Below are 13,902 nucleotides of genomic sequence, written 5' to 3' on the forward strand. Positions count from 1 at the left end.
GAGGTGTGGGGTAGGGGGTGGGGTGTTGTCTCTATTATAGGATATTTTTTATGGTTATCTCCATTTAAAACATTGTCATCTTGCGTAATGTTGTGAAGGGGCTATGTGTTTGTATGGTCTAGTTTTGGTGAAGGGGCTATGCGTTTGTATGGTCTAGTTTTGGTGAAGGGGCTATGTGTTTGTATGGTCTAGTTTTGGTGAAGGGGCTATGTGTTTGTATGGTGTAGTTTTGGTGAAGGGGCTATGTGTTTGTATGGTCTAGTTTTGGTGAAGGGGCTATGTGTTTGTATGGTCTAGTTTTGGTGAAGGGGCTATGTGTTTGTATGGTCTAGTTTTGGTGAAGGGGCTATGTGTTTGTATGGTCTAGTTTTGGTGAAGGGGCTATGTGTTTGTATGGTCTAGTTTTGGTGAAGTGGCTATGTGTTTGTATGGTCTAGTTTTGGTGAAGGGGCTATGTGTTTGTATGGTCTAGTTTTGGTGAGGAGAGATTCGCACTGTAAAGAAAAATATACATGGATGGAGGGCCTCACACACACACACACACACACACACACACACACACACACACACACACACACACACACACACACACACACACACACACACACACACACACACACACTCAGTGTGTGTCGTTGACCGATATACTGTAAATGAACCAAAAGTTTAATAGTTGAATACACAACTAGGCTGAAACTGTCCATGTTTCCCATTTGGGACAGTAATGAAATAAACACACACATTAAACCCTTGATTACCACTGAGACCACCAGACCACCACACTGAATGACGCCAATTCATCAGATGAAATAATCAGCGTGTTCCCCTGAAGCAAAACACAGACCTCTCTCTCAATCTCTTCTACTGCCGCTGCAATTAGGATGTTAAGTGTTTTCTATTCACCTGCCCCGTTCATTCGCTCTGTCCCCAGTGGAGCTTTTCATTCTTAAAGGCCCAATGCAGCCATTTTAATCTCAATATCAAATCACTTCTGCGTAGCAATTAGGACCTTACTGTAATAGATTTCTGTTAAAACTGAGATTTTTTTGGGATTATTATCAAAAAAATATTTCTCAAGAAAGAATTTTACTAGGACAGTCTGGGAGTGGTCTGAGAAGGGAGTGGAAAACTGAAAACAAGCTGTTACTGGCAAAGAGGTTTGGAATTATTTACAGTTGAATAGCTGCTGATCAAGACCGAAAACGATGACAAACAAAATTTCTGAAGAAAGAGAAGAGAAAACAGTTAGTCACTGCATTGAAGCATTCCTCTGTGTATAATACACACACACACACACACACACACACACACACACACACACACACACACACACACACACACACACACACACACACACACACACACACACACACACACACACACACACTGTGGCTCTAAGGATCACATGATTTAAAAGAAGAACATGGGCCTCATCAAAACACCCACCAACTGTCTGTTTCACCGTAAATGCAGAATATTTTCACAAGACAGGACACGATGCAACACACACAGACCATTTCACCTATTAGGCAGAAAAACAGTCACCAGAAGTTCATCCTGTTTCCAAGAAACTCATGTTTTATGACAGAGAATTTACATAATTGTGACACTGAAGTGATGAATGCATACTTAATTAGGTCAATGCATATAACGGTGAGATGGAAGAAGTTTCCCTTTGTACTTGCCTTTGCCTTTTGATGTGACTGCTTGCACCCCAGAGCACTCTGCATAAAGCTGTTACCTCGACCACAACCACAGACTCAACTCTTCTCCTTTACAGAGTCAACTTGTTCCTGAAGATCTCTATCTAAACAGTCATGGAAGCCACCCTGACAGCCAGTGAGTGCCAGGTAGGGGAACAGAAAGACCTACTGCTTTCACTGAGAGCCACAGTGGAGAAACAGAGTTCTGCACTCCAAGAGCTGAGAGCCACCGTGGAGGAACTGAAGAGAGAGAACAGAGAGAGACCGAAGGTAGCCTTCTCAGCTTCACTGTCTGAAACCAAAGGACCCTTCAATACTGACATCACCCTGGTCTACAAGCATGTCTTCACCAACATTGGCAATGCTTACAGTCCGGTGACTGGCATCTTTAAGGCGCCGGTGAGTGGAATCTACTACTTCAGATTCACTGCCTTTGGAATGACCTCCAAACATAGAAGAGTGTCCCTGTACAAAGGAGGACAACGTATGGTGACTGTGACTGACCATAGCACACCACATGATGGAGAAGACAGTGGATCCAATGGTGTCACCCTGCAGCTGGTAGAAGGTGAAGAGGTCTACACACGTCTTAAAGCAGAACATCAAGTCTATGATGACGCGGCTCACCACACCACCTTCACTGGATTCCTGATCTCCGCTTAGGAAGCAGAGTAACAGTTGTTAGCAAAAACTAGCATTTCATTACAAAGTCAAATTTCAGCTTTTTTATTCAGTAAAATTGTTAATGAATAGATGATAAACAGTTCCAGTGATTTTACATTCTCTAAACTAAAATTGAAAAACATTGAAACTAGGTTTAGATAACAATGTGAAAATCCTTTACAAAGTTTTTGATTTGCTACTGAAATGCATCGACTGTGGTGTTTTATGTGATGCTTAAGACATTGAGTTGTATGTTTGATTTAAAATAAAATAAGATACACATTGAAGTGTCTAAGTTTGTAAAAAAATATTGAGAGATGTACAGTATGCATGAATATTCTCCAACCGCCCCCTCCTTCCAAAAATGTAAGAAATGTTTTTAAATGTAAATTCGGTCCGTTTCTGTGTTCATTTTTTAAAATACATTTTAAAATATTTATTTACACATTTTTGCCAATCTGGGATAGGAGGCTGTCTTTGACAATTGTTTCCTGAAATTCATCATTGTATACAATCGAATCATTTCCTAGCATGATTGATAAGGTGCTATGGAAAATATGACTACCATAACAATTAGTGTGTTTTGGATGCAGGAAATCAGTGAATTAATTGTTTGGCTTTCCATTTCATTTGGTGCCAGCACCCTGTATGTTATTTAAAGACAATCTGGACATGCTCTAGTAGGAGCCTACACGATGTCAGGCACACAATACCATTCAGGACAACATATATTAATCAGTATCGGACCGTCATTCTGGACAACATATATTAATCAGTATCGGACCGTCATTCAGGACAACATATATTAATCAATATCGGACCGTCATTCTGGACAACATATATTAATCAATATCGGACCGTCATTCTGGACAACATATATTAATCAGTATCGGACAGTCATTCTGGACAACATATATTAATCAATATCGGACCGTCATTCTGGACAACATATATTAATCATTCTGGACAACAGGAATTGAAAACATCAACATCCCTCTTTTTGAAACTTTTTTGGTCATGCATACTGAAAATACATGCATATTTAGGTTCTCCAAAATATGTTGTCGCGGCTCACAGACAGATGGTTTGCATCACTGATACAGTATGAGTGTGAATGGACAAGAGGAGTGCTGTATGTGGAATGACAGCAGCCTTGCACTGAGCACTGTTTGACCCTGGTTGAGTTGTTGCCTATCTTTTACATTCTGTAATTTCCTCAACTCTCACGTGGTTCAGTGGTTGACATCATGCATGTATCAACACACGCACCATACATGGCTTTATATGGAACACACTGAGGTGAAAGTCATTGGATGTCAGGGAGAGATGGAAGTAGAGATGGATGGAGAGTTGGAGGGAGGTGGAGAAGGATGGAGAGTGGGAGGGAGGTGGAGAAGGATGGAGAGGTGGAGAAGGATGGAGAGTTGAAGGGAGGTGTAAGATGGAGAGTTGGAGGGAGGTGGAGAATGATGGAGAGTTGAAGGGAGGTGAAGAAGGATGGAGAGTTGGAGGGAGGTGGAGAATGATGGAGAGTTGAAGGGAGGTGAAGAAGGATGGAGAGTTGAAGGGAGGTGTAAGATGGAGAGTTGGAGGGAGGTGGAGAATGATGGAGAGTTGAAGGGAGGTGAAGAAGGATGGAGAGTTGGAGGGAGGTGGAGAATGATGGAGAGTTGAAGGGAGGTGAAGAAGGATGGAGAGTTGAAGGGAGGTGTAAGATGGAGAGTTGGAGGGAGGTGGAGAATGATGGAGAGTTGAAGGGAGGTGAAGAAGGATGGAGAGTTGGAGGGAGGTGGAGAAGGATGGAGAGTTGAAGGGAGGTGAAGAAGGATGGAGAGAGAGGGAGGTGGAGAAGGATGGAGAGAGAGAGGGAAGTAGAGAAGGATGGAGAGAGAGAGGGAGAGAGACACAAACACACATAGGGACCAAAATGCCATGTTACAAGGTCGTGAGAGCAGACCATTACCAAGTCCCCACATCTTTCCTATAGTAGATACCAACCCAATTAGATTTCATAACAATCAATCAGAAATATAAGATGTGCTCTGGGCACAACCAGATGTGTGTGTAACATAATATCATTACTAAACTGGAACATCTTTTAAAGAATACCTCTAAGGTGATATCATTTATTCAGAAGACGCTTCAGTTAAACAATAGCAGATGTGGAAATAGAATTGAGTACACATTGTCAGCATAGCTCACGTAAACATGCACAGCTCCCCTCTCAAATGGCACCCTATTCCCTGCATAGTGCACTAGAACATATGAGGCTCTGGTCAAAAGTAGTGCACTATGTAGGGAATAGGGTGCCGTTCGGGAGGTTATGTAAGATAAGATCACAATGTTCTTTTTAGAATACCAAACCTCGTTCACCATGGTGAAATCGGAAAGAACATTTGCCCTAAGAAATGTGGGTTTTATGAAAACAGGATATCCCCTACATAAACAATAACAGAAACAACAACTGTTTCTATTCCAAACAGGTGAAGATAATTATGTTATTCAATCTGGTGCCTTTATGGGTGAATGCTGACACCCACATGTCTGTGCCAGGCCAATAAAACTAGATCCTGTCTGCTAGTACCTGCGTCTGATCAAACCAAATTTTATTTGTCACATGCGCCGAATGCAACAGGTGTAGTAGACCTTACTGTGAAATGCTTACTTACAAGCCCTTAACCAACAATGCAGTTCAAGAAATAGAGTTAAGAAAATATTTACTAAATAAACTAAAGTAAAAAATAAAATAAAAGAACACAATGAAATAACAATTATACAAGGTCTGGTGATTTTCATCATTATTTTCAATTGGCCTAAACATGCCCTTTTCTACTGTCCTGTAGGTAATATGAAGGTAGTACTGTATTTAGAGGGTCAACAGTTATTAACCTTGGGGCTCCGGAGGGGCACAGCTGTCTAAGGCACTGCATCTCAGTGCTAGAGGCATCACTACAGTCCCTGGTTCGAATCCAGGCTGTGTCACATGCAGCCGTGATTGGGAGACCCATAGGGCGGCGCACAATTGGCCCAGCGTCGTCCGGGTTTGGCCGGGGTAGGCCGTCATTGTAAATAAGAATTTATTCTTAACTGACTTGCCTTTTTAAATTAAATAATAAAAAATATCTCCAACAACAATAGGAGACAGTGACTTATTAACAGTTATGGTTGCTTCTTTCATCGGAGCATTGGCAACGTTACAAGTGATTAATTTCCTGTTGTCTTCCGGCCTGTGTCATTCATTCATTCATTCATTCCTATTTCCGGCCCACATCATCATTTCCTCGTCCGGTCCCCTAAGTCATAACACTGAGTGGTCCTGGGGTCTGGTTCCCTAAGTCATAACACTGAGTGGTCCTGGGGTCCGGTCCCCTAAGTCATAACACTGAGTGGTCCTGGGGTCTGGTTCCCTGCAGTCATAAGTGAGTGGTCCTGGGGTCCGGTCCCCTAAGTCATAACACTGAGTGGTCCTGGGGTCTGGTTCCCTGCAGTCATAACAGTGAGTGGTCCTGGGGTCTGGTGCCCTACAGTCATAACACTGAGTGGTCCTGTGGTCTGGTTCTCTGCAGTCATAGCACTGAGTGGTCCTGGGGTCTGGTCTGGCCACCTGTAGTCATAACACTGAGTGGTCCTGGGGTCTGTTCTGGCCACCTGCAGTCATAACATTGAGTGTTCCTGGGGTCTGGTCTGGCTACCTGCAGTCATAACACTGAGCGGTCCCGGGGTCTGGTCACCTGTAGTCAGTCATAACACTGAGTGCATTAGGCATCTAAGGGCTCTATTGAATAAATTCCATGCAGCCTTGTTAACCAGTTGGAACACTGGGATGAGAAATGTAATTTACAGTGCCTTGCAAAAGTATTCATCCCCCTTGGTGTTTTTCCTATTTTGTTGCATTACAATCTGTAATTTAAATGGATTTTTGGGGGATTTAATGTAATGGACATACACAAAATAGTCCAAATTGGTGAAGTGAAATGAAAAAAATTACTTATTAAAAAAAATGTATGGAAAAGTGGTGCGTGCATAGGTATTCACCCCTTTTGCTATGAAGCCCCTAAATAAGATCTGGTGCAACCAATTAGCTTCAGAAGTCACATAATTAGTAAAATAAAGTCCACCTGTGTGTAATCTAAGTGTCACATGATCTGTCACATGATCTCAGTATATATACACCTGTTTTGAAAGGCCCCAGAGTCTGCAACACAGCTAAGCAAGGGGCACCACCAAGCAAGCAGCACCATGAAGACCAAGGAGCTCTCCAAACAGGTCAGGGACAAAGTTGTGCAGAAGTACAGATCAGGGTTGGGTTATAGGAAAGTATCCGAAACTTTGAACATCCTACAGAGCACCATTAAATTCACTTTTAAAAATGTTTAAGAATATGGCACCACAACAAACCTGCCAGGAGAGGGCCGCCCACCAAAACTCACAGACCAGGCAAGGAGGGCATTAATCAGAGAGGCAACAAAGAGACCAAAGATAACCCTGAAGGAGCTGCAAAGCTCCACAGCGGAGATTGGAGTATCTGTCCATAGGACCACTTTAAGCTGCACACTCTTTACTGAAGAGTCGCCAGACAAAAAGCCATTTCTTAAAGAAAAAAATAAGCAAACACGTTTGGTGTTCACCAAAAGGCATGTGGGAGACTCACCAAATGTATGGAAGAAGGTACACTGATCAAATGAGACTAAAATGTAGCTTTTTGGCCATCAAGGGAAATGCTATGTTTGGCGCAATCCCAACCCCTCACATCGCCCCGAGAATACCGTCCCCACAGTGAAGCATGGTGGTGGCAGCATCATGCTGTGGGGATGTTTTTAATCAGCAGGGACTTTGAAACTAGTCAGACTTGAAATAATGACAAATACAGGGAAATTCTTGAGGGGAAACCTGTTTCAGTCTTCCAGAGATTTGAGACTGGGATGGAGGTTCACCTTCCAGCAGGACAATGATCCTGAGCATACTGCTAAAGCAACACTCGAATGGTTTAAGGGGAAATGTTTTAATGTCTTGGAATGGCCTAGTCAAAGCCCAGACCTTAATCCAATTGAGAATCTCTGGTATGACTTAAAGATTGTGTACACCAGGGTAACCCATCCAACTTGAAGGAGCTGGAGCAGTTTTGCCTTGAAGAATGGGCAAAAATCCCAGTGGCTAGATGTGCCAGGCTTATAGAGACATACCCCAAGAGACTTGTAGCTGTAATTGCTGTGAAAGGTGGTTCTACAAAGTATTGACTTCGGGGGGGTGAATAGTTATCACGCTCAAGTTTTCGGTTTTGGTCTTATTTCTTGTTTGTTTCACATTAAATACTTAGCATCTTCAAAGTGGTAGGCATTTTGTGTAAATCAAACGATACAACCCCCCCCTCCCCCCATAAAATCCATTATAATTCCAGGTTGTAAGTCAACAAAATAGGAAAATGCCAAGGGGGGTGAATACTTTTGCAAGCCACTATACACCTCCATTAGGCTGATAGAAATCTTCCTGATTTAGTTTAATGATTAGGCTGATCGTTATTTCTACAAAGCCTACACTTGATTTTCTGGGGTGGGTGTGGCTTCATAACAATGACGATAGCAGTTCCACCTCCGACACCACCAAAACGTCAGCTATGAAGGTGTCGGCTATCATCGGTTAAAGCTTGACCTGATTGAAGTGTATGTGGAGGCAGAGGGCTTTGCATAGCAGAAACTCCCATCTACCCCTTCAGCCTGCCTCTCTACACTATCAACCCAGTCTCTGTTGAGTGAAGAGGAGAGAGATGTCCACACAGGTCAACTCCTTAGAATGCTCAAATAGTCTCTATTGCTGTGGGAACAGAGTACTGTCAGTGGAGGAATTATCTATTTTCTTCACTTACAGGTTAAAGGTTAATCATCAGTCACTCATCAACCCACCTACCCCCCTACCTCCATAGATAGATATATAGATTCTGATTAGTGAAGCCAAATCTCATCTCTCACAAGTCAATGCCCTGGAATGTGATAACTACCTCTATTCTCATTCACCAGTTTTTTTCTCTCTTCATTTTTCAGGTTATATTACATGTATCTAAGATGGTGAAGGACAAACACACATACCAGAGGTCTGATGCTATGACACTGTTGGACTGGGTCCAAAAAGTTAGTAAATTCCTGTATATCAGCCCGTAGATCTGGGTCTACTATTAGATGTTAAGTAGCCTTGTTCAAGACAGAATGTGTTAACTGCACTACTGCAGAAATACTGTCGCCTAAAATGTTGTGTATGTTTGCCTTCGCCCTATTGCACCAACTATCTGTGTCATAAATCAAATCACTACAGCTTGAGTCAGAGTCCTGGAATACAACACTGTCTACAATACTACTGTGCAGATCCTTGTAAGACAACAAGTGAATACACCAATACAAATATACTGTATAGTACAGCATGTTTAAAAACATCATGGGCAGACCTGCCATAGCACAGAACATGCATGAGTGATGTGGTAATGATTATGGTGCCGGCCACAAGGGGACTGTTGTCATGTGTGAGCTTTACAATGAGAGCGTGATGAGAGCTTTGCAGAGACGTGAAAGCCTTTATCCAGCTAGACAGATGACCAGGGTGTACACACACACACCTCCATGCCTCTCCTAGCTGTCTATAGCTCCTTATTTTACTGATAAGAGTGGCCTCGTGACAGCAGTATGCAGGCATGTCAGAGTGATGGGGAGGAATGTAGGACCAGCACTTGGTCAGTAAGCAGAGAGAAAAGGGTTGGTATGCAATGGTGTAAAGTACTGAAATAAAAATACTCTAAAGTTCAGTAATACTTAAGTTGTTTTTTGGGGTACCTGTACTTTACTTTACTATTTCTATTTTTGACAACTTTTACTTTTACTTAACTACGTTCCTAAAGAAAATAATGTACTTTTTACTCCATACATTTTCACAGACACCCAAAAGTACTCGTCACATTTGGAATTTTTAGTAGGACAAGAGAACATCCCTGATTCAAAAGTGACCAAAGCATCAGCCAGGAAGCATAGGAACTGAGAAGTGGTTTGTGGTCACCACCTGCAGAACCACTCCTTTATTGGGGGTGTCTTGCTAATTGCCTATAATTTCCACCTGTTGTCTATTCCATTTGCACAACAGCATGTGAAATGTATTGTCAATCAGTGTTGCTTCCTAAGTGGACAGTCTGATTTCAGAGAAGTGTGATTGACTTGGAGTTACATTGTGTTGTTTAAGTGTTCCCTTTATTTTTTTGAGCAGTGTACATTTAGACTTTTACTGAAGTAGTATTTTACTGGGTAACATTCAGTTTTACTGAAGTAGTATTTTAAGATATCTTTACCTTTACTCAAGTTTGATAATTGGATACTTTTTCCACCACTGTTGCTATGTCAGCTAGGTGACTCCTGCTCTTTACTCTAAAGAACAGAGAGAGAGAAGGGTTGCTATGTCAGCTAGGTGACTCCTGCTCTTTACTCTAAAGAACAGAGAGAGAAGGGTTGCTATGTCAGCTAGGTGACTCCTGCTCTTTACTCTAAAGAACAGAGAGAGAAGGGTTGCTATGTCAGCTAGGTGACTCCTGCTCTTTACTCTTAGGAACAGGGAGAGAAGGGTTGCTATGTCAGCTAGGTGACTCCTGCTCTTTACTCTTAAGAACAGAGAGAGAAGGGTTGCTATGTCAGGTAGGTGACTCCTGCTCTTTACTCTTAAGAACAGAGAGAGAGAAGGGTTGCTATGTCAGCTAGGTGACTCCTGCTCTTTACTCTAAAGAACAGAGAGAGAAGGGTTGCTATGTCAGCTAGGTGACTCCTGCTCTTTACTCTAAAGAACAGAGAGAGAGAAGGGTTGCTATGTCAGCTAGGTGACTCCTGCTCTTTACTCTAAAGAACAGAGGGAGAAGGGTTGCTATGTCAGCTAGCATTAATGTTAAATTAAATTAATTAAACTCCCTAAATGTAATATTTTATCAAAACAAAAACAATCCATCACAAAGACGTGGTCCCAGGTCATGATAACACATACCTCAGCTAAGTCCCAGGTCATGGTAACACATACCTCAGCTAAGTCCCAGGTCATGGTAACACATACCTCAGCTAAGTCCCAGGTCATGATAACACATACCTCAGCTAAGTCCCAGGTCATGGTAACACATACCTCAGCTAAGTCCCAGGTCATGGTAACACATACCTCAGCTAAGTCCCAGGTCATGGTAACACATACCTCAGCTAAGTCCCAGGTCATGGTAACACATACCTCAGCTAAGTCCCAGGTCATGGTAACACATACCTCAGCTAAGTCCCAGGTCATGACAACACACCTCAGCTAAGTCCCAGGTCATGGTAACACATACCTCAGCTACGTCCCAGGTCATGGTAACACATACCTCAGCTACGTCCCAGGTCATGGTAACACATACCTCAGCTACGTCCCAGGTCATGGTAACACATACCTCAGCTAAGTCCCAGGTCATGGTAACACATACCTCAGCTAAGTCCCAGGTCATGACAACACACCTCAGCTAAGTCCCAGGTCATGACAACACACCTCAGCTAAGTCCCAGGTCATGATAACACATACCTCAGCTAAGTCCCAGGTCATGGTAACACATACCTCAGCTAAGTCCCAGGTCATGGTAACACATACCTCAGCTAAGTCCCAGGTCATGGTAACACATACCTCAGCTAAGTCCCAGGTCATGGTAACACATACCTCAGCTAAGTCCCAGGTCATGGTAACACATACCTCAGCTAAGTCCCAGGTCATGGTAACACATACCTCAGCTAAGTCCCAGGTCATGGTAACACATACCTCAGCTAAGTCCCAGGTCATGGTAACACATACCTCAGCTAAGTCCCAGGTCATGGTAACACATACCTCAGCTAAGTCCCAGGTCATGGTAACACATACCTCAGCTAAGTCCCAGGTCATGGTAACACATACCTCAGCTAAGTCCCAGGTCATGGTAACACATACCTCAGCTAAGTCCCAGGTCATGGTAACACATACCTCGGCTAAGTCCCAGGTCATGGTAACACATACCTCAGCTAAGTCCCAGGTCATGGTAACACATACCTCAGCTAAGTCCCAGGTCATGGTAACACATACCTCAGCTAAGTCCCAGGTCATGGTAACACATACCTCAGCTAAGTCCCAGGTCATGGTAACACATACCTCAGCTAAGTCCCAGGTCATGATAACACATACCTCAGCTAAGTCCCAGGTCATGGTAACACACACCTCAGCTAAGTCCCAGGTCATGGTAACACACACCTCAGCTAAGTCCCAGGTCATGTAAAACATACCTCAGCTAAGTCCCAGGTCATGACAACACACCTCAGCTAAGTCCCAGGTCATGGTCACATGGTAACAGGTATAACAGCTAAGTCCCAGGTCATGATAACATGGTAACAGGTATAACAGCTAAGTCCCAGGTCATGGTAACAGGTATAACAGCTAAGTCCCAGGTCATGAAAACACATCCCTCAGCCTAAGTCCCAGGTCATGGTAACAGGTTATAACAGCTAAGTCCCAGGTCATGGTACAATGGTAACAGGTATAACAGGGTAGATGTGTGTGTGAGTAATGGGTGAGGATGCTTTAGGTCAAAGGGGAGGAGAAGGAGTTTTCTCCTAGACCATTTAATGAAACCATACCTAACAGTCTAGATGGTGTAGGATGACCAGAATGACCTGTTCGGGTTCTCTACGCATGTGATTCCACAGTCATAACAGCCCAGGTCATGATAACATGGTAACAGGTATAACAGCTAAGTCCCAGGTCATGGTAACAGGTATAACAGCTAAGTCCCAGGTCATGAAAACACATCCCTCAGCCTAAGTCCCAGGTCATGGTAACAGGTATAACAGCTAAGTCCCAGGTCATGGTAACAGGTATAACAGCTAAGTCCCAGGTCATGGTAACAGGTAAGTCCCAGGTCATGGTAACAGGTATAACAGCTAAGTCCCAGGTCATGAAAACACATCCCTCAGCCTAAGTCCCAGGTCATGGTAACAGGTATAACAGCTAAGTCCCAGGTCATGGTAACAGGTATAACAGCTAAGTCCCAGGTCATGGTAACAGGTATAACAGCTAAGTCCCAGGTCATGGTACAATGGTAACAGGTATAACAGGGTAGATGTGTGTGTGTGAGTAATGGGTGAGGATGCTTTAGGTCAAAGGGGAGGAGAAGGAGTTTTCTCCTAGACCATTTAATGAAACCATACCTAACAGTGTAGATGGTGTAGGATGACCAGAATGACCTGTTCGGGTTCTCTACGCATGTGATTCCACAGTCACGAGTCACCTCTCCCCGTCAGTGGAGGGGTCTTTAAGGGGCCACATTGAAAGAACACCTCTGTTTGTAGGAAAGGAGGATTACCAACTGATACTGAGTAACTATCCTGAGAGCTCAGACAGACGAACAACACCCCACAGACACATAGAATCAGGCATGGACGCAGCCACACGCACGCACACACACACATACACCTCTCTCTCTCTGCCCAACACTCACATGGCCCATGGTCTATACCTTCATTCCTCAGCCCCTGTCTTGGTCGCTGATTGGCCAGTTAGAGTGAACAACCAAACAGCCTATTGATTCCTGTTGGAATGTTTGGAATGTTAGATGGCTATCAGAGTTCCTGAACATCTGAGCTCAGTTCTCCCGTAACCTGGGGCAACTTAGGAACTCTTGGAATTTCCATTTCTTAGTGACGAGGCCAGGTCAGGAACCCAATGTCCTCCTTAACCTGGATGTGTCTCAAATGGCACCCTATTCCCTACATAGTGCACTACTTTTTGAGTCCAATGGGCCCTGGTCAAAAGTAGTGCACCCTATAGGGAACATGATGCAGTTTTGGACAACCCTGTTGTTAGTTGGTGACTGCTGAGATTCCATATATGGACAGGTTGAACCTGGATGTAATATGAATAGGGTCAATCTCTAACTCATGTCAGTGACAGAGAATGTGTGTGGTTGTTGACTTTGGCAGGACCTTTGCGGATGTATGCACCAGCTATTTATGTACAGTATCAGCCAAGCTGTGTATGAAGTAGGGCAAAGACTGGAGTCAGTTTTGGGTTCAACACCATATTTCACAAATTACTCCCATTCTGAGTGGCATCACCCTCCTCCCTTCAAAAACACTAGGCTAAAGAGAGGTTTAGTTGTATCTATAAAACTGGGTTGGGAGAGAAAGATCTGTCCTATTTGGGCTTTATCTCGGTGGATGAGAACAAACACACTGAAATCACTAAAATATCTCTCTCCCTCATCACAACACCCTAACCTCTCTCCTCACGTCTTTAATAGTGTGGTCATCACTCACTATATATATGACCTTTGCCAGCATTCTCAACCTCCACCACTCTGTCTCTCCTCTCCTCTTCTCCCCCCCTCTCTCCTCTCCTCTTCCTCTCTCCTCTCCTCTCTCTCTCCTCTCTCTCTCTCTCTCTCCTCTCTCTCTCTCCTCTTCTCCTTCTCCCTCTCTCTCTCTCTCTCTCTCTCTCTCTCTCTCTCTCTCTCTCTCTCTCTCTCTCTCTCGTCTCCTCT

General features: G+C 43.5%; 1 protein-coding gene across 1 annotated transcript; it reads left to right on the forward strand.

Annotated features, from left to right (window-relative positions):
* Positions 1 to 1,658: 1,658 nt before the first annotated feature.
* On the forward strand, positions 1,659 to 2,653 carry LOC109882233 (complement C1q tumor necrosis factor-related protein 3-like). Its single transcript, XM_020474330.2, has one exon. The coding sequence runs from the start codon at positions 1,818 to 1,820 to the stop codon at positions 2,364 to 2,366; it is 549 nt and encodes a 182-aa protein (XP_020329919.2). The 5' UTR covers positions 1,659 to 1,817; the 3' UTR covers positions 2,367 to 2,653.
* Positions 2,654 to 13,902: the final 11,249 nt, after the last annotated feature.

The sequence above is a fragment of the Oncorhynchus kisutch genome, unplaced genomic scaffold (genome assembly GCF_002021735.2).
Source record: "Oncorhynchus kisutch isolate 150728-3 unplaced genomic scaffold, Okis_V2 Okis09a-Okis19a_hom, whole genome shotgun sequence".
In the NCBI taxonomy this organism is placed as follows: domain Eukaryota; kingdom Metazoa; phylum Chordata; class Actinopteri; order Salmoniformes; family Salmonidae; genus Oncorhynchus; species Oncorhynchus kisutch.

Excerpts from the sequence above, each read along its gene's own strand:
- LOC109882233 (XM_020474330.2), top strand. The coding sequence starts at position 1,818 with ATGGAAGCCACCCTGACAGCCAGTGAGTGCCAGGTAGGGGAACAGAAA.